Source organism: Pteropus alecto, unplaced genomic scaffold (genome assembly GCF_000325575.1).
Source record: "Pteropus alecto unplaced genomic scaffold, ASM32557v1 scaffold7, whole genome shotgun sequence".
NCBI lineage: Eukaryota > Metazoa > Chordata > Mammalia > Chiroptera > Pteropodidae > Pteropus > Pteropus alecto.
Window position 1 is genome coordinate 62,020,245 of NW_006494614.1, and position 23,452 is coordinate 62,043,696.

The following is a 23,452-nucleotide window of genomic DNA, read 5'->3' on the forward strand; positions in this document are numbered from 1 at the left end:
TTTAGCTTCTGAGTCTCTGGTTTGCAACCTCTGTTACAATGAGTTGGAATAGTGATGCGACAGATTCTGCTCCGACTTCTCCACCCCCGTTCTCACCCCAAAGCCCTTAGCAGGTGGAGTGTCCCCTTGCTAAGCCTGGTAATAACTCTATTAACATGAAGGACAGATGTAAGTTGAGGCTTACTTCATGCCAGGCACCATGCTTAGAGTGATTTAATTCTCACACCAACCTATCGTATGAGGAATTTTAGACTCTTCTATTATAAACGAGGAAACCGAGAGTCAGAGAGGTCCAGAAACTTGCCTAAAGTCACACAGTCAATAAGTAAAGCAAGAATATGAGCCCAGTTTTGCTGACTCTTTTTCCTTTTTATTTTTTCTAGTAAGATATAGATAGATATATAAAAGTGGATAAAATGGCAAATTTTATGTTAAGAGCACAGTTCACTGGCATTGATTGCGTTCACAGTGTTATGCAACCATCACCTCTATTTTCAAAACTTTTCCATCACTTCAAACAGAAACTGTTTCCACGGAACACCAACTCCCCGTTTCTCCCGCCTACCCCCAGTCCCTAGCAATTACCCTTCTACTTTCTGTCTTTATGACTTTAACTGTTCTAGACACCTCATTAAATAGAGTCATGCAGTATTTGTCCTTTTGTGACTGGCTTATTTCACTCAGCGTAATGTCCTCAAGTTTCATCCATGTTGTAGCATGTGCCAGAATTCCTTCCCTTTTTATTTTATTTTTTTATTTTTTTCTCCTCTTTTTAATCACCGCCCCCCCCACTCCAACTTCCACCCCTGACTTGTGGATGTTGCCATTTCCCCTAAAGAACTAGATCTCTGAAGGTGGGGCGTCTCCTCCCACACACTCGCGGCTCACACCTGGGGCCTGGCGCACCCAGGGCATGGTCCGTGACTCCACCTGGGGCGCAAACCCAGGACCTTCTGCATGTAAAGCAGACATGCTAACCACTAGCCACCCCTCCCTCCCTTTTTAGAGCTGAATAATATTGTATGGATAGACCCCATTTAGTTAATCCATTCACGCATCAATGGACACTTGCGTTGGCTGTTGTGAATATTGCTACTATGAACATGAGTGTGTAAATATCTCTTCGAGTACCCGCTTTTGATTTTTGGGGGGATATCAGGTCTGCCAATTTCCATGCACTAAGGTGCCCCACCAAGTGCTCTTTAAACTCTTCTTGGATACCTCCAGCAATGGGTAACTTACTACCTCCCAAGGCAGCCTCTTCACTATCCAGCTTGTAGCCCAGATCTGTGTCCCTGTCGCTGCCACTCACCCAGGATGTGCTTCTTCTCTCTTCTTCACAATGCCCCTCCCTGGTCTTCTCTGGGTTGGCCTTCTGCCCGCATGCAGGGGGAGCTCTCCAGTTCACTCTAGACTCTGTGCTCCTGACTACACATCACAGACTCTTAGGCCTCCCTTCCCCCTCCCCAAATTCTAAGAGAACAAACTACAACTGTGGGGAGCAGGATGGAAGTGTCTTTAAAAATGACCACCAGTGATATAAACTAAGAATGCACCATGGTCTGTCTGTCTGACGTTAACCTCACCTAGTTGCGCCAACGCAGAGAGGACCATGGAGGCTCGGTCCACCGCATAAAGTGCCCCTCCTTTGTCACCCTCCGGGGAGCTCACCCTCTCTCCCTTGTCTCTGCAGGGACCTACCAGGGCCAGTGGGTCGGTGGCATGCGCCAAGGCTATGGTGTGCGGCAGAGTGTCCCCTACGGCATGGCGGCGGTCATCCGCTCACCCCTGAGGACGTCCATCAACTCTCTGCGCAGTGAGCACACCAATGGCGCGGCGCTGCACCCCGACGCCTCCCCGGCGGTGGCCGGCTCCCCGGCCGTGTCCCGAGGGGGCTTCGTGCTCGTGGCCCACAGCGACTCCGAGATCCTCAAGAGCAAGAAGAAGGGGCTGTTCCGGCGCTCGCTGCTGAGCGGGTTGAAGCTGCGCAAGTCGGAGTCCAAGAGCAGCCTGGCCAGCCAGCGCAGCAAGCAGAGCTCGTTCCGCAGCGAGGCCGGCATGAGCACTGTCAGCTCCACGGCCAGTGACATCCACTCCACCATCAGCCTCGGCGAAGGTGAGGCCGAGCTGTCGGTCATCGAGGACGACATCGACGCCACCACCACCGAGACCTACGTGGGCGAGTGGAAGAACGACAAGCGTGCGGGCTTTGGTGTGAGCCAGCGCTCCGACGGGCTCAAGTACGAGGGCGAGTGGGCCAGCAACCGGCGGCACGGCTACGGCTGCATGACCTTCCCCGACGGCACCAAGGAGGAGGGCAAGTACAAGCAGAACATCCTCGTGAGCGGCAAGCGCAAGAACCTCATCCCCCTGCGCGCCAGCAAGATCCGTGAGAAGGTGGACCGGGCTGTGGAGGCGGCGGAGCGGGCGGCCACTATCGCCAAGCAGAAGGCGGAGATCGCGGCCTCCAGGTAGGAGGGCGAAGGGAGTGGGCACAGGGTCGTGTGATGGGTCTGGGTCTCTGGGCCACACCCAGTCTGCTTAATCATGCTGCCAAGTTGGAGGCCTTCACTGGTGCTTCTCAAACTATGCCGCGTGGAAGCCTGGGATTCGTTCCTCAGAGGTTCTCAGCAGTAGGGCAAGGAAATGATCTAAGAAGATCATTCTGGCTCCTACAGCTTCTTTTCAAACAGAACAATATCTCTTCTGTCTGTTTTATATACTGTATTTAACATAAAATATCGATGGGTAAAGAAGGTAGGCCGTTCTGCTGGTAAAATGCGTAGAACAGCTGTCAGCTTAAGACAAAGGTGTGATGCCCCGCGGCTGCACTCCCAGGTGGGCATGGAGTGCCCAGCACTGCTGGGATGGGGAGGAGGGTGAAAGCTGCCTTGTGGCCCAGATTGTCCATGGGCCTGGGAGATGCCACCAACTGGACAGACCAGCTGTGGGGGCTGGGCAAGGGTTCACGCAAGACTTGGTGCTGTGGGCCAGCAGCTGTTCTAATGGGATGCAAGGCTTACTGAGTTTATAGTCAGCGGGGCCACTGGGCCCTAAGCGGCAGGTCCAGAGTTGACTGTGGTTTGGCGCCATGTTGGATTTCAAGGTATCCTTGGTATTGGTGCAGGGGTGGGGGCTTCGGAGCTGGAAGGGAGGGCCCCAGAGTCTGGTCCCTGGTAGCTGCAGAGGTAAGCATGTGAGCCCCGGTCTGGTCCAGGCTAGGCTGTGGGAGGCCTCGTACAGCAGGAACAATGGCACATGCCTGCTGCAGGTTGAGGGAAGGTGTCCTGTTGAAAGCCAAGCGCCCTCCCCTGCAAGTGACCATGCTCCTGAGTTCTAAAGGAACAATTCCTGACTGAGTTAACCAGGAGCTTCTGCCATCTGGCTGCTTTCTCAGGTCAAGGTAGGGTCCTTGGGGTCTTCCCTGGGAGGCCTGGGGCTTGGGACAGGGGTCTGGGGACTGCTTTAGGTCCTTCAGGCTGCCCAGGCAGGAGGTGTCCAGGAGGACAGGCCCCAGTGTCTTTCTGGATGATTCTGTGTTCCCAGCCAGGGGCAGGCCTGGAGTTATTCCAGGAGAGCTCCCAGCTCAGTTATGCTCAGGCCTTCCTAACCTTGTCACTTAATTAAAATTTTAGCCCATTTGGTTCTTGTTTTCAATAACTTTTGAACCACAGTGAAAGAACAAAAATGGTGCCTGTAGTTTGTTGGCAGAATATCTGCCACTCACGGCATCTGAGGTTTTAGAGGGAAATGAAATCCATTCCAAGAAGCTGAAAGGAAAATGACGTTACTACCTGAAACTGAGGTCTAAAATTGCTCTGTCTACACCCTCTCTATTCCCCCAGAAATGTTCGGTCACGGAAATAATTAGGGGCCACATTTATGACTACTCACTTGGTATTTTAAGATCAAATTAGGTTTAATTATCGTTTTCATTATAAATGTAATACTTGTTCCATATGGAAAAATTGGAGAATAGAATGTAAAAGGTCCGGTCTTATATGTCACCAGAGACTCTTGTTGGCATTTGGCATATTTCCTTCCTTTCAACGTTTATTTTGTATTACGTTTGGTTGTTTTGTTGACCTTAGTAGACAAGAGGCAGCTTACAGGGCGGGACACAGTATGGTGTTATCAGAGATTCGGGGTGCTTGTGACAGCTCCCATCTGGCCTGCAGCTTAGTTCTCGGCCGAGGGTCTGGGAGGCAGAAGCACAAGGATTCAGTGGACAGTCTTCTACAGAACTGATTTTATTTTCGAGTCCAATGACCAGGTGAACTTCTTAGGACTGAGCAGTTTTCTGACAAGTCCCTCGGAAGTTGGGAGGGTGCTGGTTCCTATTAAGAAGCCGAGGTGGTGGTGTGAGCAGGGCTCAGTCAGCACACCCAGGTTGCTCCACTCAGGCAGATTTTCAGTCTTTCTGAGCCTTAGTTTTCTCACCTGTGAAACAGAAGTAAGGGCGCCTGCCTGCCATGAAGGCCTGAGAACTGAGGTGAGGACAGCGGCATCCTGGGCCTGGGGCTTCCCTGCCCCACTGGGTAGGAGAGGAGTGTGGGGTGTTTCGAAGGCTGGCAGATGAGCAACGTGGACCAGAGCGGGCCAGGGCACCGAGCCAGGAGGGTAAGAGGGGCGCTAAGAACTTGGGGCAGCTCAGGACCTATGGAGCATTGGACAGCCAGCCTTGGCACGTCCACGTTTCCTGAGGAGGAGTATTACTTACTGGAGGGAGGGACAAGAGAGGGAGGGTTGAGGGGCTGGTCAGTGTGAAACTGAGAGGATTGAGTCTTGTCACAGGTGTGACAGGTGCCTGGGCAGGTGCTTGGGGAATAGTAAAGTGGGTTCCTGGTTACGCGTACCTGCCACGTTGGGGGCTTTGGAGTCCAGCCCCTTTGTGAGAATGGGACTAGCTGACTGAAGTGTCTCACTCTGTCCACTCACACATTTACACATATCCCATACACACTCATTCACAAGTGCACACATTCATAGCACATGCACATACATACAACTCATTCATGTTCACGTACACACCTCAGACACACGCTCACGCATTCAGACACACACATGTACACAAACATACACGGAAACACGGGCACTGTGGGAAAGGGTGATGTAGAGCCTGGACCTGTGCAGCGCTGGGGGGAATGTAGCCCCCTTGTCCCCTCCATCTCCTCCTGGGTGTGTCTCCCAGGTCATGGGAACATTTGAAGTCACGGAATCTTGCATTTTAAATGTGTCTGACAGGAGGAGGGCATACCTCAGGCAGTATCTGGAACCACTTTTGAATCTGGGCTCATAGAGCCTGCAAACCCACGACCAGCCTGGGCTCAGTTACTGGGGGAAGGTACTTACTCTTTCTGGGCCCCGTTCTCCATCGAAGGATGGGATGGAATAACATGCAGCGCCTTTAGCTTGTGTGGGGCCTGGTGTGCTCTGCTGTCCCCCTGCTACGCTCTCTTGAGCCATATCAGCCCCTTCCCACCTCCAGCCCCTGGCCTTGCAGGGAGGTGGGCATGTCTGAACATCCACAGGTGTGACCCAGCCATACTGGCCTCCTGGTGCCTGTGTCACCCCTTGGAGGCAGGTGGTGACAGTGTCCTTGGTTACCAGGATGAGATTGGTTGCCTGAATGAGATTGAGCTTCATTTCAGGCTATAGGCAGAGCCGCCTGTCTTGCATTTTCTCAATGGGCTTAGATTTGGGGGGGGAGGGGGGGAAAGGGAAGAGGGAACCAAGGCCACGTCCCCGAGAATGAAGCCAGCAGATGGATGACTGGGTCAGTACCCCAAAACCCCCGAGGCCCACCCTCCACTGGAGCATGAAAGTGGCCACGGCATCCTCGTGGGGCTGCAGAGTAGCCGGCCCCGGGTGGATTCCAGTCACTGTCACGGCCAAGAGATGGCCAGACAGCGAGGGAGCTATGGCCAGCTGGGCACAGGTTACTGAGCTGAGTCAGAGAGAAATGGTTTGTTGCGTCCTCGTCAGAGCACCCAGGGCCTTCTGCAAGGAGGGGGCACAGGCTTTCCTGGAAAACAGGAGTTCAAGTCTGAGAGGTGATCCAGTTCTCTCCATTTCACAGAATAAACCCAGGCTCACAGTAGCTAAGGGACAGGGACCGACCACACAGCTAGGGGGGATCTGTGATTCCTCCTAGGACAGTGTCTGCAGCGGTTCTTAGCCCCCACGCCCCTCACGTGTGCTGGAATCACCTGGGCTGCTCAGATACATGCCGGCCACCCTGAGATGCCGATTCCTTTCTGGGAGGCCACCTGGGCTGCACAGCCCTTCAGATCTCTCTAGGGGATTCACAGGTAGGGGATTCATAGGACTCTCTGGAAGTGCAAAACGCAGACGGCTGGGCCCCACCCCCAGAGCTTCTGATTCGGCAGGTCTGAGTGGGGCCTGAGAACCTGCATTCCTGAGGGGCCTCCAGGGTGATGGCACCGCTTGTTTGGGAACCGCCGTTCTTCTCTCTCACAGGAGGCCACAGGGGAGAAGAGGTGCTGGCAGATGTACCTGCGACAAGAGCAGAGGGGGAGGGTGCCCTGACAGGGTCTTCAGTGAGGGGAAAGTGTACCAGGTAGGTTGGCCTGGGCGAGACAAGACCAGAGCAGGTTCTGCGTCCTTCACCCGTGACTTCCTCCTGTAGGCTCCTCTTCACCCCCTCATGAACTCCCATTCGTGGTGGGCTGTGATGGGCTCCGTTCTGCCCTGTCACCTAACAGTCCCAGCCAAGTGAGAAACTTGGGGGTTGCGCTCTCAGTGAATTTGTTTTAAGCAGCTTGCATTCTGCTGGACCACAGTATAGACCTCTCCTCTCTTCATATACTTGGGACACTTTTATGAAGTGTCCTCTACCTGGATAGCACATCTATGTCACCCTAACCTCGTCTGTGCAGACATAACTAGTTGATCACAGTGCTCCTAGCTGCTGGCCTGGAAGATGAAACCTAATGGCCATCATGTGTTGCTCACCCGAGGTCCTGGTCTCTCCAAGAACCAGCCTGTGGTCTAGTTGAGAATCAAAATAGAAACTTGTCACCTGCTAGAGACAAAAGAGGCATAGAGAACACCTAGCTCCAAGATTGTCATACTTGAACTTTCAGTTGCAGAGACAACCCTTTGTCACACAAACTCTTATAGCTCCCGAGGGTATAAACCAGATAAAGGCACTGGTCGGAGCTGAGGTGGGGGTGAGACAGGGCAGACTATAGGCTGCTTGCCCCTCTCCTTCTCCCGCTTCCTGTGGTGTCCCTGGGATGCTTCAGAACCCTGGATTGATGGCTTATGCTTGAGATGTCTGACACTGCATCCTGTGCATGCTGAGATCCTAGAGATATCTGCCCAGGGCAAGAGTGTGGAGGGTTCTGAACCATATGAAACTCATGACGGACTGAACCCTACAGACCCTGCAAGAGTCACACGGATATCTGGTAGTGTTTCTTTTGCTCTGTGATTTATCTCAAGTAAATGTTTCTGTGAAGAGATGTCAAAGGGTTTTGCAAAGTCGTAAAGAGCTAAGAGGAGGAGGTATTTATTATCATGTATTGACTCCATTCTATTAAAGCATGACCTCCCCCAGGCCAGGGGTTTGCAGCTGAGTCCTCGGCACCTGGGACAGTGCATGGCTCAACAGCACAGTGTCTGCACAAAAGCTGTGTTGTGAATGAATGAATGAATGAATGAGCGAATAACTGCTTAGGCCCCACTTTTTTTCATTGCCAGGGGCATTGGCCACTTCCTTTGATTCTGGGGACCTGGAGGCATGGTGGTGGCTATGGCCACCTTAGGGCAGGGGATGACTGGGCCAGGCTCACGAGGAGCAGAGGCTGCCACGACTGAGTGATCAGTTCTTTCCGAGGGGACTGCAGGACCCTGCTTGCCCCTTGGTGCCCACAGATTCTCAAGGGTGCGAGGTGGACCCTCCTGAGTCCAGCATGGCAATGTCTTTGGGGAAAATTCACAGGAGAGAGAACTGTGTGCTCCTGAGGTTTGGTCCGGTGTCACAGCGCCTGGGCCCTGATATCCCGCAGACGTGGTCTGGGTCTTGAACTCACTGGCTATGGGCAGGTCACAGACTCCACAGATGGCAGTTGGGGTTAAATTCTCCTTGGGGTCCTTGTTCTGGGGATCACACGAAATGATGCGTGTGCAACATGTAGCACAGCGCCCAGGCATGGGGGTGTTTGCGAAGGTGAGGATGAGAACTGTGTGCAACGCACACTCACACCCGGAGACCACCTTAGGGGACTATGTTGGCTGGGTGGGGGGATGCATAGCCAGAACACATTGGGCAGGACGATGCCCCGAATGCTCCGTATCCCCACTCCCCACTTCTTGGCCTGGCTTCTCTGTGGCACTCAACTTGCAGCCTGGAGTTTGGAGCCAGCTCTGCTTCCTGGGAGTGAATGCTGTGCTTGGTTGTGAGGAGGAGGCAGGCAGGGGTGGCTATGTTTTTCCAGATCTCTTGTTCCCCCTGGGAGTAGCCCTGGTTGGACATGGCTCTGTGGCACTGGGCTGGGAGGCCCTGGGATGCAGAGGGCATCTGTCTGTCCTGGTGGGGGTAGGAGCCTTCCTGGAGGTGGCCGGGCAGATGAGGGCCCCTGCTCCTGTGCACGGAGGTGGTTGTCATGGCGGTTAATAGGGCTGTGGCAACAGGCCCACATGCTGGCTGTCAGCTGATGCACTGTCTTGTGATGCTTTGCTGAGTGAGCAAAATCGAAGGCAGGGACCTTGATAGGCATTTAGATGGGAGGTGACAAATTCTTGACACATGGGCAGCAATTCCTCCCTCCTGCACCCACAGCAGACATGGCTAATTGATTGCTGTACTCAGAATCTTCATGCCAGGCAATTAGGCCCTTTCCGCCTTCCAGCGCAGTGGGAAAGTGGGCCACTTGGGTAGTGTGGCCAAGAGCCAGACCCCCTATGTTATAAGGCAGTGTCTGGGTCTCAGCCAGGCAGTAGCCCAGTCAAGATTAGACCTCACGTAGGGGCACTGCCTCCTGCCCTGCTCCTTCCCTCGGCCCCTTCAGACCTGGACCAAATTCAGGGACCCTTGTTGGTGAATATGGGGGGTGCTGGCTGTCTCCCTTGAAATTCTCTCCAGATATGTCACCTCTGGGACTGGAAGGATTTGGCATACATACCTTGGGTGCGGCTTGGTCATGAGAGGCTTCCACATGCCCAGCTGCTTTTCGAGCTCCTGCTGTATGCCTGCCCCGAGCTGGTATCTCTCCTGCCGGGTCAGGGCACCCTGCCTGTTCGCTGTCAGCTGTCTGCAGTGGCTCCACTGCTCCTGTGAGCTATAGATCTACTCTAGGCTGATCCCAGAGCCCAGGCCAGGGAGACATGCAGAAAGCCCCCTGGGGTCCAGGCTGGAGTGTGAATTATCAGCCAGGAGATTGCCTAGGGCTCTCTAACTGGGATGTCTTTGCCTCTTAAAACAAACTCTTGAGGATCTGAAATTGGAGGAGGAGTGGTATTTTTAGTTTTAAAAAACTATTATTAAAATGATAATAGATTCTCGTAAAAATATTAAAACAAACAGATTGATATAAAGTAACCATCCCACCTCCTGCTCATCTTCTTACAGGGAATTACAGTTTCGTAGACTTTTTCCAGTGCATATGCAGATATGTGTGTCACACCTACTTGATTTCTTGTTACAGTAATGGAATTGGACTGTCTGTGTTGTTTTTGTAGCTTCTTTTCCTTTTCTCCTTACTCATATCAAGGTCATCTTTCCATGTCCGCATATCCAGACCTGTATGTTTCTCTAATGGCTACGTAATGTTCATGACACGGATGGACCATTTTGGTCCAACCTTTAGTAATGAATATTTCCGACGTGTCTCATCTTTCAGTCTCACAAACAAGGCAGCAGAGACTGTCCTTGTCCACCCACCTTTGCTTATGGCGTGGGCAAGTCTGTACCATGATCCCAGAGCAGGCACTGCTGGCTGAGAAATGGTGCATCTAAAGTCTGTGGGAGATACGGCCACATCACCTGGCAAAAAGGCTGCACTAATTAACCTTGGCTGGGAGGAAAGGCTGCAGGAGGAGGTGGTGGGGTGGCCTTGACTGACTGCTGTGTCACTGAGGAGTTTCTCTCTGAGGCAAGTTGATGATGGCCCCCAAAAAGGTCCACATCCTAATCCCCGGAACCTGTGGATATGTGACCGTCCATGGCAGAAGGGTCTTTGCAGGTGTGATAAAATTAAGGATCTTGAGATGAGGGGATTATGCAGGATTATCTGGGAGGGGGTGGGGGTCACTGTAATCACAAGGATCCTCATTAGAAGAAGACCAGAGGGTCAGAATCAGAGGAGCTGGGATGATAGAAGCAAAGTTTGGAGTGATGTGGCTACAAGCTAAGAATAAGGGTGGCCTCTAGAAGCTGGAAAAGGTGAAGAAACAGATTCTCCCTTGGAGCTTCCGGAAGGAACCAGCCCTGCCAACACCTTGATTTCAGCCCCGATAGATTCATTTTGGACTTCTGACCTCCAGAGCTTTAAAATGACCAACATGTGTTGTTTGAAGCCACTGAGCATGTGGGGATTTGCTCCCGCTCCATAGGAAGCCCACGCACTCCCCGTTCTGGCTGAGAGCAGGACACGTGACCCCAGTGTTCCCTGGTGCGGCCCTCCAGGATGGGCATGCCCATCTTCTTCCTGTCCCACCAGTTGGCAGCCGCACTTGCAGGCCCTGTGGAGTTGGGCTCTGTGCAGAGTACGTGCAGCTTCCTGTCTCCGGGGGAGGGCCAGCCACATGCCACATGGGTGACAGCCATCTGTTCCGGCTCTGCCCTCCCAACATGAAAAAAAAAAACAAAAAAACCACCACCAACAACAAAAAACCACGGAGGAGAGACTAGGGAGTAGGTGAACAGTCCTGGGAAATGACCCGCTTCAGGGCCAGCCGAGGGCTCCTAGGGGAAGGGGAGCTGCTGCCCCAGGGCCCTATGTGCCCACAAACCTTGGGTTCTATCCCAGAGATCCAGGAACTCTTGACCTTGGGCCGGTGTCTTGTGTCTCTGTGGTGCTTCCTAGGGGCTGTCAGGTGTCAGGGGCTTGGGACTCGGGGGGCCAGCTCCTGCCCCCACCTCTACTACCTCTGGTTCTCGCCCCACAGTGTCATCTTCGAGCACGGGGTCAGGGGATGCCGGCTGTCAGATGCGATTAGGATCATCGCCCACTTTACTCCGTGCCACTTGTCAGACAGAACACACACAGCCTCTGACTCACCCACAGGCAGCTTTTCCACCTGGCACTTGGAAGGCACCTTGGGTGACGTAAGGAGACAGAGCTGGTCCCATGCTGGCTGCGGCCAAGAGAGCCCTGGCCCCCAGGTGTCCTGGGGGCCAGAGCAGGCCTGGGGGCTGTGGAGCATTTCATCTGTCCTCTCCTCTCCTCCCCTCCTCCCAAGAGAAGCCGTTGCCTTTTACAAGGCCCTAGAGAAGGGGACTCTAAAACCCTTTTGGCGATCTGTCCCCAGACTTGGTGACTCTGGGACTTTTTCCTGTAAATCTGACCCCAAACCTCCCTCTTGCAGCTGGAGCCCGTTTCTTCTCCATCTTCAAGAGAAATGGCAAGTGGTTCTGCTGTTTTTAGCTCTCTGGCCTCAGGCAAGGTGCATGAACTCCCTGGGCCTTCATTTTTTCAACTCTGTGAAAGGGGTTGAAGATAGTGTGTGTCCAGGGGGGTCCCTGGGACAAGGAAACCAGGAAAGGCAGAGGACACCTGGTTGTCTTTCCTGTGATGTGTCAGAGCAGCCGGGGAGAGCGGAGTGGAGAAAACTCCCCCAGCCTCAACTCCTCGGCAGTCACCGAGCCAAAGTTTCCTCACCTAAGCGAAAACAACACGCTCGGGGCCTGGGACAGCCATATTCACACTGGTCAGATCTGAGCGTTTAATTTCATTTAAGTCCGTTTCAGTCCAGCTGGAACTGGTAGGCACTGCGGTGGATCACACACTTGTTCCTGATTCCTCTCCCCGCTGCTTGTCCCGTGGCCTTTGCCCTGTGACGGTTTGGCCTTCCCGTGGGAGGCTTTGTTTGGTCAGTGGAATGCCAGTCCGACGCTGCGGTCCTGGGAGGTTTCGTATCTCTGCCAACACCATGACAACATGTCCTGGTGGCTCCAGGTGTCCTTTGGCTGTGGCCACATTCCAGTCTCTGCTTCTGTTTGCACATGGCCTCCTCCTCCCTGTGTCTCTGTGTCCTTTCTTCTTATAAGAACATGATATGGTATTTAGGGCCCACCCTAATCTTAATTACATCTGCAAAGGTCACACTCTGAGGTTCCTGGTGGATGTGAATTTGGGGGTCCCCACTCAACCCAGTACACGCTGCTCACTGCCGTGCAGCCGGGGTGTACCTGTGGTTATGAGTGCCTCTCTTGTTTCTTCACCCCAAGTCCTCTGTCAGTCACAGCTCCTGCCTCTGGCATCAAGCCTGACCTCTAGAGAGCTTGGATCAGAACTTACTACTCGCCTGGCCAACCCAGAGTCTGCTCAAGCCCCTCATCCCTCCCTCCCCACAAAGTTTATTGGGTTCTCAGGTTCTCACATGCTCACGCATTGCCCGCTACAGCTTGTGGGCACTGCTCCAGCTTTCCTGGCTTATGCTGACCATGACAGTTTCCATGAAAAATGACTTGTGCGTGTGTGTGCGCACACGTGTGTGTGCGTGCATGTGTGTATGGTGGACTTTACAGGTGGTTTGGTGAGATAGTTCTTTCAGCTACTGAAAGAACCTGTCACTGCTTTACAGATGTCACTGTTCTCGGAATGCCCTAGCTGCTCCTCCAACGCGAGCTCCAGGCTTTGCCTATTGTCAGTCCCTCACCCCCTTCCGTCACCCCAGACTCCACCCTGGGCCTCCTTTTACCTCCAGAGACCCATTAATGGGTTCTGCCAGGCAGTGGATCATCCACTGCACATGTCCCTCTCCCAGCTGTCTAGTGCTCAGAGAAGTCACACCATTAGAGCATTAAAGTTATTGGTTCAACCCTACCAGCTTGGAGGCAGGAGGGAGAAACAGAGGCAGGAATACAAGGAACAAGGTGGGAAGTGAGAACCTCTGGCAGTGTAAGCACCTTGCTGAGCTTAGTTTCCAGTGTTTAAAGATCTGCGTACCTTGTAGAACAGAGCCCTTAAATGTAACTATACTTTAGGTGATTTTGAAGAGTAATGTGGAGGTTTTCTCCAAATCTAAGTCTTGGTAAAAGGTTACTTGGCTGTATTAATCTTAATCTGGAATCAGTTACAAGCAACAAAATCACAGCTCAAATTAGTTCAAGCAAATAGGCAGTGTATTGGTTATTGGTTCTCATCCCTGGGTTGGCTTCAGGCACAGCCGGATCCAGGGTTCAGGTGGTCAGGGCTCTGTCTTTCTCTTCCTCTTTTGCTTCCGCTTTCCTCTCTGTGTTAACTTCATCCTCTAGCAGGTTATCTGCATATGTGATAGGAAAGACGAGCAGGTCTGCACTCACAGAACCCTTAGAGTTCTTGATCCTGGTGGGTAGGAGAAACCGTTTTCTCCCAGCACTGTCCAGTAATGATCTGAAAGTCTCTGTTGGCTCTGCCGGAGTCACCTCCCCACTTGCTGCCCAGGAGGGATGGGATTTTCCTATTGGCCAGACTGGGTCATAGACCCGCCTCAAATATCAACCCTTGATTGATGCCCCACTAGGACATGGGCGGGGGGAAGGATGGTCTCTAATGGGGGAAGCTGAGCAAATGAACTCCGTCCGAACTTCAGAAGGGAGCAGTGTAGAGATTCATTCATTTACTCACGTCTAAGAGAAAAATAGAAGTGCCCCGTCCCTTTCTTTTTATTGAGATATATTCACATACCATAAAAATCACCCTTTAAAAGTGTACAGTTCACTGGTTTCTAGGGCGTTCAGAGTTGTGTGACCATTCATAACATTTCATCTCCCCAAGAAAGAAACCCGTTGCCCATTCGCAGCCACGCCTCGTCACCTTCCCCCAGTTCCCTGCAACCACAGATCTCCATTCTCTCTGAATTTACGTATTCTGGACGTTTCATATGAGTGCAATTGCACAATGTGCGTTCTTTGGTGACCGACTTCTTTCACTCAGCATGTTTTCAAGGTACATTCATGTCGTAGCTCAGCCTTTACTCAGCCATTACTCAGCCTTTCTATGGCTGAGTGATATTCCATTATATGGACAGACCACACTTTGTTTATTCATCCATGATGGACATTTGTCTATTATGAACAATGCTGCTATGAACGTTAGTGTACAGATTTTTGTGTGGACATATGTTTTCCATTCTCTTGGGTATACGCCTAGGGGCGGAATTGCCGGGCCATATGGCAATTCTAGATTCAACTTTCTGAGGCGCCGCCACGCTGTTTTCCACAGTGGCTGTCCCATTTTACATTCTTGTCAGCGGTGCAGGTTATCTTGCAGCTTCTCCACATTCTCGTCAGTCCTTGTTATTGTCTGACTTGATTCTAGCTGTCCTCGTGGGAGTGAAGTGGCATCTTGTGGCTTTGATTTTTGTTCCCCCGATGGCAAGTGATGTCGAGCGTCTTTTCTTATGCTTGTTGGCCACGTGCACCTTCTTAGGAGAACTGTCTGCAGTTTGGGTTTTTAATAAATATTTGTGTCCTCTTTCCTGTCAGCTGTACGAATCTCTGACTCTGAGCCCCTGGCCCTGCTGGGGAGCAGTGAGGTCGGCCTTGGGGCAGACCTGAGTTTTTCTGCAGTTGCCACCAGGGAGACTCAGCCCCTCCCGTCCCAAGGCCCCGGTGAGCTCATCTTCTAGAGGTTATTGCAGAGCCCTCCCCAGCTTGAGTCCCTCGGGGAAGAGAGACTGAAGCTGCTGGGGACCCTGACCCCTTCCTGAACCTTAGGATGCCACCTAGGCACCCAGGAAGTCACAAGAGTGTCAGGAGTCAAGAAGATGTCTGTTGCTCTCCCATCTCACCGTCGCCTCTCTGGGCGCCACCGCCAGCCCTGGGCCCCTGGGTTGGGGTAGGGGGGTAGTGTCGGTATTAGAGTCCCAGCTCTGCTACTCAGGCCTCAGTCCCCACCACTGCCACAAATGGCTAAGAACATCCTCTTGGGGCTGGCGAGAGCGCAGTACCTATCATGGGGGGCTGGCGGGGGGAGGGAGGGGACAATGCCCCTAATTTTTGTCTACGTGGAACCTCAGATGTGATCTTATCTGGAAATAGGGTCATTGCAGATGTAGTTTGTTAAGATGAGGTCATACCGGAGTAGGGTAGCCCCTAATCCAGTGACAGTTGTCCTTATAAGAAGACGTATAAGGACTCAGAGACACATACCGAGAGGCAGATTGGAGTAATGTGTCCACAGACTAAGGGGCACCCGGAGCCCCCAGGAACTGGAAGAGGTGGGAGGGACCCTCCCCTGGAGCCTCTGGAGGGAATGCAGCCCTGCCCGCACCTTGATTTCAATCGTCTGGCCTCCAGAACTGTGAGAAAATAAAGTTCTGTTGTTCTAACCCACTCATTTCATGGTGGTTGCAGTGGCCCCAGAAAACAAGGCAGTAATCAAACACAGGCCCTGTTGGAGCAGTGATTCCTTTGTTATTGTCGCATTGTGCTCTCAACTCCACATCTCCTCCATAGTACAGGGAAGTGTCACACCTTCACAGGCACCAGGGCCACGAGGACCACTCTCTTGACTTGGGCAGAGTCATCACTTTGTCTCTGATTTGAAAATGGCCTTAAGCAGGATTAGTCCTGAGGCAATAAGAAAACCTGGAGAGAGAAAAGGCTACATTCCCTCTGCAGGTGACAGTGCAGGGCTGGGCTCTCAGCTGCCCAGCCTGGTCCCCTTCTCCCTGGTGCACAGCTGGATGGGAATCTCTTGCAGTTTGGGGTGGCCATGTGCTGGGTGAGAGTGAAACTACCCTTCTTCCCTCTGGGTCCTCGGCTTCCCCAGACACACAAGGTGGCCTTGGGAGCCAGTGGTGAAGATCAAAGGCACCTGGGTCCTGAGTCCCCACCTGGAAGGGAGCCACTGCCAATGCAGAACACTCATGTATTTAAAACAAATTTTTAGTTGTAAAGTACACAAAACATAAACTTTATCATCTTAACTATTTTTAAGTGTGCGCTTCAGCAGCATCAAATATATTCAGAATGTTGTACGACCATCGCCAGCATCCATCTCCCCATAATGAAACTATGTCCCATCAGACACCACCTCTGCATGCCTCCCCTGCAGCCCGTGGTGGCCACCGTTCTACTTTCTGTGTCTATAGATGTGTCTGTTCTAGGTAACTCCTATGAGTGGAATCGTACAGTATTTGTCCTTTTGTGACTGGCTTATCTCACTTAATATAATGCCCTCCAGGTCCGCCCATGTTATAGCGTGTTTCAAAACTTTTTAACATCAAATAATATTCCGTTATCTAGACAGACTGCACTTTGTTTGTCCATTTGTCCATCAGTGGACACTCCGGCTCTTATACCTTTTGGCTACTGTGAATAATGCTGCTATGAATATGGGTGTGCTGTTTACTTTGATTTAGTTTTGTTTTTACTTTGTATTATGGAAAATTTCAAGCATATACAAAAGTGGAGAGAAGAGTCTAATGAACACCATGGGCCACTCACCTGGCTTGAACCATTAGGAACTCATGACTCATGTTGTTTTCCTGAACCCGGTCCCACACCTACCCCCAAGGTTACTTTTGAAGCAAATTTCAGGCATCATACCATTTCATCAATACAGATAAAAATAACTTGAAAATAAAACCATAACATCGATATCACCCACCTTAAAAAATATCATTAAAAATCCGGCCAGGCTTCGCATTCTGCTGGCTGTCTCATTTTTTAGTTCTTTGTTTAAATCAGGATTAAAATAAGGTCCATATGATGTCATTGGCTGATGTGTCTCTGAAATCTCTTTTAAGCTATGGATTCCCTCCCTGTTGTTTTTTTCCTTACAATTTGTTTGCTGAGGAAACCAGGTTGTTTGTCCTATAGAACTGCCCAGTCTGGGTTTTTCTGAGTGCCTTGGGGGTGGGTTTATAATATGTTCTTCTGTCTATGGATTTCCTGAAACTGATAGTTAGACCAAGAGGCTTGATCAGATTTTGATTGTGTTTTCTTGTTTGCTTGTTTCTGTAAGGATGCTTCCTAGATGTGCCGAGTAACTCTGAAGACAGCAGGCATATAGAGCCCATTGTGCCTCTTTTGCGAGGTCAGCAGTCAGTTGTGGTCATTGCATAGTCAGTGTTTCAGGAACACCCAGTTTTGACTTGACAAGAACAAGAAATAAATATCTATTGCATCTGAGCCATTATCTGTCACTAGGCCTATTTGTTGCAGCAGTTAGCCCAGCCTGACTGATACACTGACCACTTAAACTAAGGTCTGTTCTGCCACAACATTTGTAGGAGCTCCCAGCACCAGCCCAGCCCTCTCGGAGGCTGATGGGCTCTCTCCAGACTAATGGCTGGTCTCACAGAGCACCAGAGAGTGAAGGCCCTCCTTGTGCTAGCAAGCATGGCTCCTGGTCCCTCTGTGCTATTCGGATGAGAGCTAGGCCAGGCTGGCCATGCAGGTCATCAAAGCAGGATGGTTGCCCTGGTTTCCACCTGCTGTGAGTATGGGGCAGTGACTCAGAGAGGCAGCTGGTGGGTGAGAGGGAGGTGGCATGCTGGCATGCTGGCAGGTGCAACTCCTGCACTCTCAGACTCTGCAACAAGACTCCCCTCCCTCTCCAGCCCCCCAGCCAGGGGGAGGGGCCTTTCCTCGCTCTTCTCTCAGGCTGGCCTTTGAGCCCCGTTTGTCTCTCCCTCGGCCCGTTCTTGATGTTACTGTTTTCTTCCTTTTTTTTATTAAAGAGTCTGGTAAAAATGCAGCCTCCACATCCCACCACCCGAGAGCCACTGTTGATTCGTTGGGACACTCCTATCAAGGTTTTGTTTTTCCCGCTCATATAAAAGTGCATACCTACATGGGAGGAGTATGGTATGCTGCTTCTCCAATTCCATGATCACTGTTTTATTCACACTTTAGAACGTTTCTGTGCGATGCAGAGGTCGGTTAGACATAATGTGCTTCCCTGAAGCAAAGCTGCCTTCTAAGGTATTCATGATATAAGGCTACAGTAAAAATTACGGGCTTTGAAATCATATGTGTAATATGAGTCTATCTTTGCAAAAACAAACAAACAAAAAAAGACAAAGTATATATTTATGAATGCTTGAATTTTGGCCCTGTGGCTTAATACCTGTAATTTTCCCAAGCCTCTTAACTTCCCCTGTGATTGCGCTGACACCAGGCCCCCAGTGGGTGCTAAGACTTGCCTGGCTGACAGCTTAGATCTCAGTGGTATGAAGCAGGGATGGGTCTCTACAGCCAGGCCATGTGCCCTGGTCTCCTCCTCTATCCTGGTAGGACAGGCGGGGACCCAGAAGGCCCTCAGGGAGGGCTCTGGGCTTTAGCCGTGAGCCCCCTTGAGTTGGCACCCCATCCCCTCCTTGGACCTCGAGGCTGTGACTGCTGGTGCCAGCCCCTGATTAGGCTTTGAGGTGAAGTCTGTGGGCCTGCTCTGCTCGGAAGGGAGGAGCTGGCTGGTGGCACTTTGGGCATAAGGGAATTGTGGGAGCAGAGAGGAGACCTGGCAGTCCAGGTCCAACTCCGCTGAGGCATTTTTTGTACCTCCCAGGCTTGGTTGTCAGACTGGTCCCCTGATGTCCTCGGAGGTCCAGAAGGACCAGCCAGCACAGTAGTTGGCATGAACCAATGGTGGTGGCAGGTCTCAAGGGTCTGGATCCCAACTTCATCGAAGATCTATACTGGCGCAGGGAAAGGAGAACAGAAAGTGGGGCTCGGGGACCCCCGCTCCATAGTGCCTTCCTCCGGGAGAGCTCGCAGCTGCCCAGCTTCAGAGCCTATGCCTGGTCATCTCTGCAGTCAACCGATGTAAAAACAGCTGTAAGAACAGGAATCTGATCTTTCTGTTCCAATGCTTGGATAAATTCCAGATTCCCAGCCAGAAGACCAGCCTCCTTGTCTTCTGGCCTTGTATCCCACCACCCTCGGCCGAAGTCCTGCAGTGCCACCTACCACCTCGGGGAACCCTTCCTTCCTCTTTGCACATGCTGTTCTCTCTGCTTGGAATGTCTTCCTTCGGTTCATTCCAGTGAGCTCCTGTGCATCCCTCATGACCCAGTTCACACCCACCTCTCTGAGCTCATCCCTGACTCCAGCAGGGAGTCAGCTGGTTCTGTTTTGTGATCCCAAAGCACTTTCTTTTCACCTCTGCATTGGCATCTATATTGTGCTACAGGAGTTTTTATTTGTTGGGACTGTGAGCTCCCCGAGGTCAGGAAAGTTTGCTTCTCAGTGCCCAGCAGGTACAGGGGTGAGGAGGAGAAGGATGGGGTGTTTCTAATACAGGTGGCCACGTCTGAGTAGTAAGTGGAGTGGGCCGTAGGGTCAGACCAGCCTTTTTTGCGCTGAGCCTCGGTTTCCTCATCTGTACATCATGTGTGATGACAGACCCTACTCCTGGGGCAGCTGGGAATGGAATGGGAAGCTGCCTGTGGCATGTCCCCGCCACTGGAAAGCCCTCCAGATTGTAACAGTCAGCACTGGTATTTTCACTTTGGGATCCTGGGAATCCTGGCGACAACTTCATTAACCAATAACTCGATCCCCAGGAGGGGGTCCTCCAGCCGGGCTCCGAGTCCTGTCTCACATGCACGGATCCTGATCCCAAGAGTTTGTCATCACTGCTACACCTTATCCTCGAGGTAACCATGATCACCCAGGCCTAGGGTGACCACACATGTGCAGTGGTCACCTGGGGGACAACTTCCTGACAAGGACTCCTGATAAAGCCTCCTCACCCCTGTTGGCTCTGAGAAAACATTGACCCTCAGATGAGCCCCTCTTTGTTGCCAAGTACCCAGTGGGCAGCACTGTGGGGCTAGCAAGGGCTTGGGGACTGTCTCCAGCCTCCTCACAGCCCTGCTCTGCATTCTCCTTTAAGCTCTTGCTATTCCATACATGGCAGGAGGTGGGGACCCCATGCTACTGCAGTGCTTTCTCAGCCACTTCCTGCCACCCCTGCCAGAGCAGTGAGCTTCCTTAAGAGTGCATCCACATGATTGTCACACGGAGGCTGCCAGACCCCGCCACCCTGGCCCCTCCCGGCTCAGCTGCCTGGCCATGCCCGTAACACTGGTGTCCTTATAAGAAGAGGAAGAGAGAACTAGAAATGAAAGCTACAGCCACCCGACAGTTAAGGCAGGATTTGAACTCCAAACATAGTACCCATCTGATGCCATACATAGTTATTACAGATTTCTCCAGGTGGAGAAATCTGTATTCTCTGCCTTTTGGGAAAAGACTAGGATTCCCTCTCTGTCTGTCAACTGTCTGTCTTTGTCTATCTCTGTCTCTCTCTCCCCCTGTGTCATTGTCTCCCCCTCTGCCCCACCCTTCTTTCTCCACCTGTGCATTCTGACAAGGGACAACCAGCAAGGGAGGACCACCAGGTAACCCCATATGTGGGTGTTGGCAGGGAAGTGGGGTGCAGGGGAGCCGTGCTCCCAGCGTGGGAGGAGCTGGACAAGCCAGCTGCTTTTTCTGATTATCTTCCCTTTCCAGGCCACCTGCTTGGGGCCTGGAGACAGGGTTGTATGAGGGTCTGAACCCTCACCGCAGCTGTGGGCGGGCGGCATGCAGTCTAGCTTGCCGCAGGGCCTGGAGCATTGGCGTCTGCTCCCCATGGCTGTGGGTCCTTCCCCTTTCTGACTGAAACTCCCTGGTAGTTATTTACCCAGCAGGCAGCGCGACTGGCTGGTGCCTGGCAGGGTAATTACATGAAATGTCTGAACAGGGAGCGATTACTGCAAGGCGCCACAGCCACTGAGACCTCGGTTATTGGTGATCGCTGGCACTGGCCAAGGTGCCCAGCTGGGACACCACGGCCAAGACCTGAGACGACCCGCCCTGCATCTGGGGACTGGCGCTGAATTAGACTAGCTATGGAGCAGCTGCCACCATCTCTGATGGGCAGTCGGCCTAGGGCTCTGGGTTGAGAAGGATTCTGAGGCCAAGTCTGGGTCAGTGGAAGGGCACTGATTGATTAATGATGCTTCTCATGGGCACATGGAAGGGGGGTCACCAAGAGAGGTGCATGTGTTTGTCCCTCAGCTGTCTCCTAGGAGGGAGGCATAGGAGTTCTTGCTGCTGGGTCAAACCTCTCTAGAGCACATTAATCACCCTCTTTGGCCCTCAGTGCCTGGCATTTTTGTTTTCAAAGTTTTTAATTGTGGTAAAATAAATATCATATGTATTTTATCATCTTAACCATTTTTGATAATCTTTTATTTTTCAGTTATAGTTGGCATACAATATTATATTAGGTTCAGGTGTACAACATAGTGATTGGATATTTATGTAATTTACAAAGTGATCACCCCGATAAATCCAGTACCCATCTGATACCATACAGAGTTATTACAGTATTATTGACTGTATTCCCTATGCTGTGCTTTACATCCCTGTGACTATTTTGTAACTACCAATGTGTACTTCTTAATCCCTTCCCCTTTATTACCCATCCCCCTAACCCTCCTCCCATCTGGCAACCATCAAAACGTTCTGTGTATCTATGAGTTTGTTTCTATTTTGTTGGTTTGTTTATTTTGTTCCTTAGATTTCATGGGTAAGTGAAATGATGTGGCACTTGTTTTTTCTGACTGACTTACTCCACTCAGCACGATACCCTCTAGGGACATCCATGTTGTTGCAGGCGGCAACATTTCATTCTTTTTTAAGAGTGAGTAATATTCCATTGTATATATGGGCCAGCTTTTCTGTATCCATTCATCCAGTGTTGGACACCCAGGTTGCCTCCATATCTTGGCTGTTGTAAATAAGGCTGCATTCGAATTCGAATTCCCTTGTCCCTTCAAAGTTGTGTTTTGAGTTTCTTCAAATAAATACCCAGAAATGGATCCTTCCTTGTCTCTCGTTATAGCCTTCGTTTTAAAGTCTATTTTATCCCGTTTCCATTTACATGAAATCCCTTTCTCTATTCCTTTACTTTCAGTCTGTGCGTCTTTCAGTCTGAAGTGAGTCTCTTATAGGCAGCATATGTCAAGGTCTTATTTTCTTATCCATTCAGCCACCCTGTCTTTCGATTGGAGAATTCAATCCTTTTACATGTAAAGCAATCATTGATAGATGTGTAGTTATTGCCATTTTATTATTCATATTTTTGATCTTGTCTCCTTCCTCTCCCTTTCCTCCTCCTCTTCCTTCTTAAGTCCTCTAACATTTCTTGTAATACTGGCTTGGTGGTAATGAACTCCGTTAGCTTTTTCTTGTCTGGGAAGATCTTTATCTGTCCTTCGATTCTAAATGATAGCTTTGCTGGGTAGAGTAATCTTGGTTGAGGGTCCTTGCTTTCTTCATGTTGAATATTTCATGCCAGTCCCTTCTGGCCTGCAAAGTTTCAGTTGTGAAATCAGCTGACAGTCTTATGAGAACTCCCTTGTAGGTAACTAATTGCTTTTCTCTTGCTGCTTTTAGGATTCTATTTTTAACCTTTGGGGTTTTGATAATGTGTCTTGGTGTGGGCCTCTTTGGATTCATCTTGTTTGGGACTCTCTGCACTTCCTGGGTTTATATTGTCTATTTCCTTTTCTAGGTTAGGGAAGTTTTCCGTCATTATTTCTTCAAAAAGCTTTTCAATTCCTTGCTCCCTCTCTTTACTTCTGGTACTCCTATGCTGCAAATGTTGGTATTCTTGGTGCTGTTCCAGAGGCCCCTTAAACTATCCTCATTTTTTTGGGGGGGGATTCTTTTTCTCGTTGTTCTTATTGAGTGTTTTCTGCTACTTTATCTTCTAAATCGCTGATTTGATTCTCTGCTTTATCGAATCTACTATTGATTCCCTCTAATCTTCATTTCAGTTATTCTTCACTTTTGACTGTTTTTTTAATGTCTTCTAACTCCATTTTTATGTTTCTATCTCTTTGTTAAAGTTCTCACTGAGTTCATATACACTACCTCTAAGTTCACTGAGTATCTTTATAACCAATGTTTTGAACTCTGCATCTGGTAGATTGCTTGTCTCCATTTTGTTTATTCTTTTTCTGGAGCTTTGTTCTGTTCTTTCATGTGGGATGTGTTTCTTTGCCTCCCTATTTTGGCTGGTCCCCTGTGTTTGTTTCTATGTATTAGGTAGGGCTCCCAAGTCTCCCAGTCTTAATAGAGTGGCTTTATGTAGTGGTGTCCTATGGGGCACTTTCTCCCTGGTCACCTGAGCTGGGTGCGCTAGGTGTGTCCCTCATCTGGATTGCGTGTGCCCTCCTGTTGTAACTGAGCCTTGATTGCTGTTTGCACATTAGTGGGAGGGATTGACCCACAGGCTGATTGGTTTTGAGGACTGGTCAGTGACTACAGTGGAGGAGC

At 50.9% G+C, this 23,452-nt stretch overlaps 1 protein-coding gene across 1 annotated transcript in view; it reads left to right on the plus strand.

Annotated features, from left to right (window-relative positions):
• The window catches only part of JPH3 (junctophilin 3), a 91,947-nt gene that overhangs the window by 35,394 nt on the left and 33,101 nt on the right, over positions 1-23,452 (plus strand). Inside the window, exon 2 of the mRNA XM_006926744.3 lies at positions 1,694-2,471. Coding sequence (XP_006926806.1) covers positions 1,694-2,471 — 778 coding nt within the window. The remainder of the gene's footprint in view (positions 1-1,693; positions 2,472-23,452) is intronic.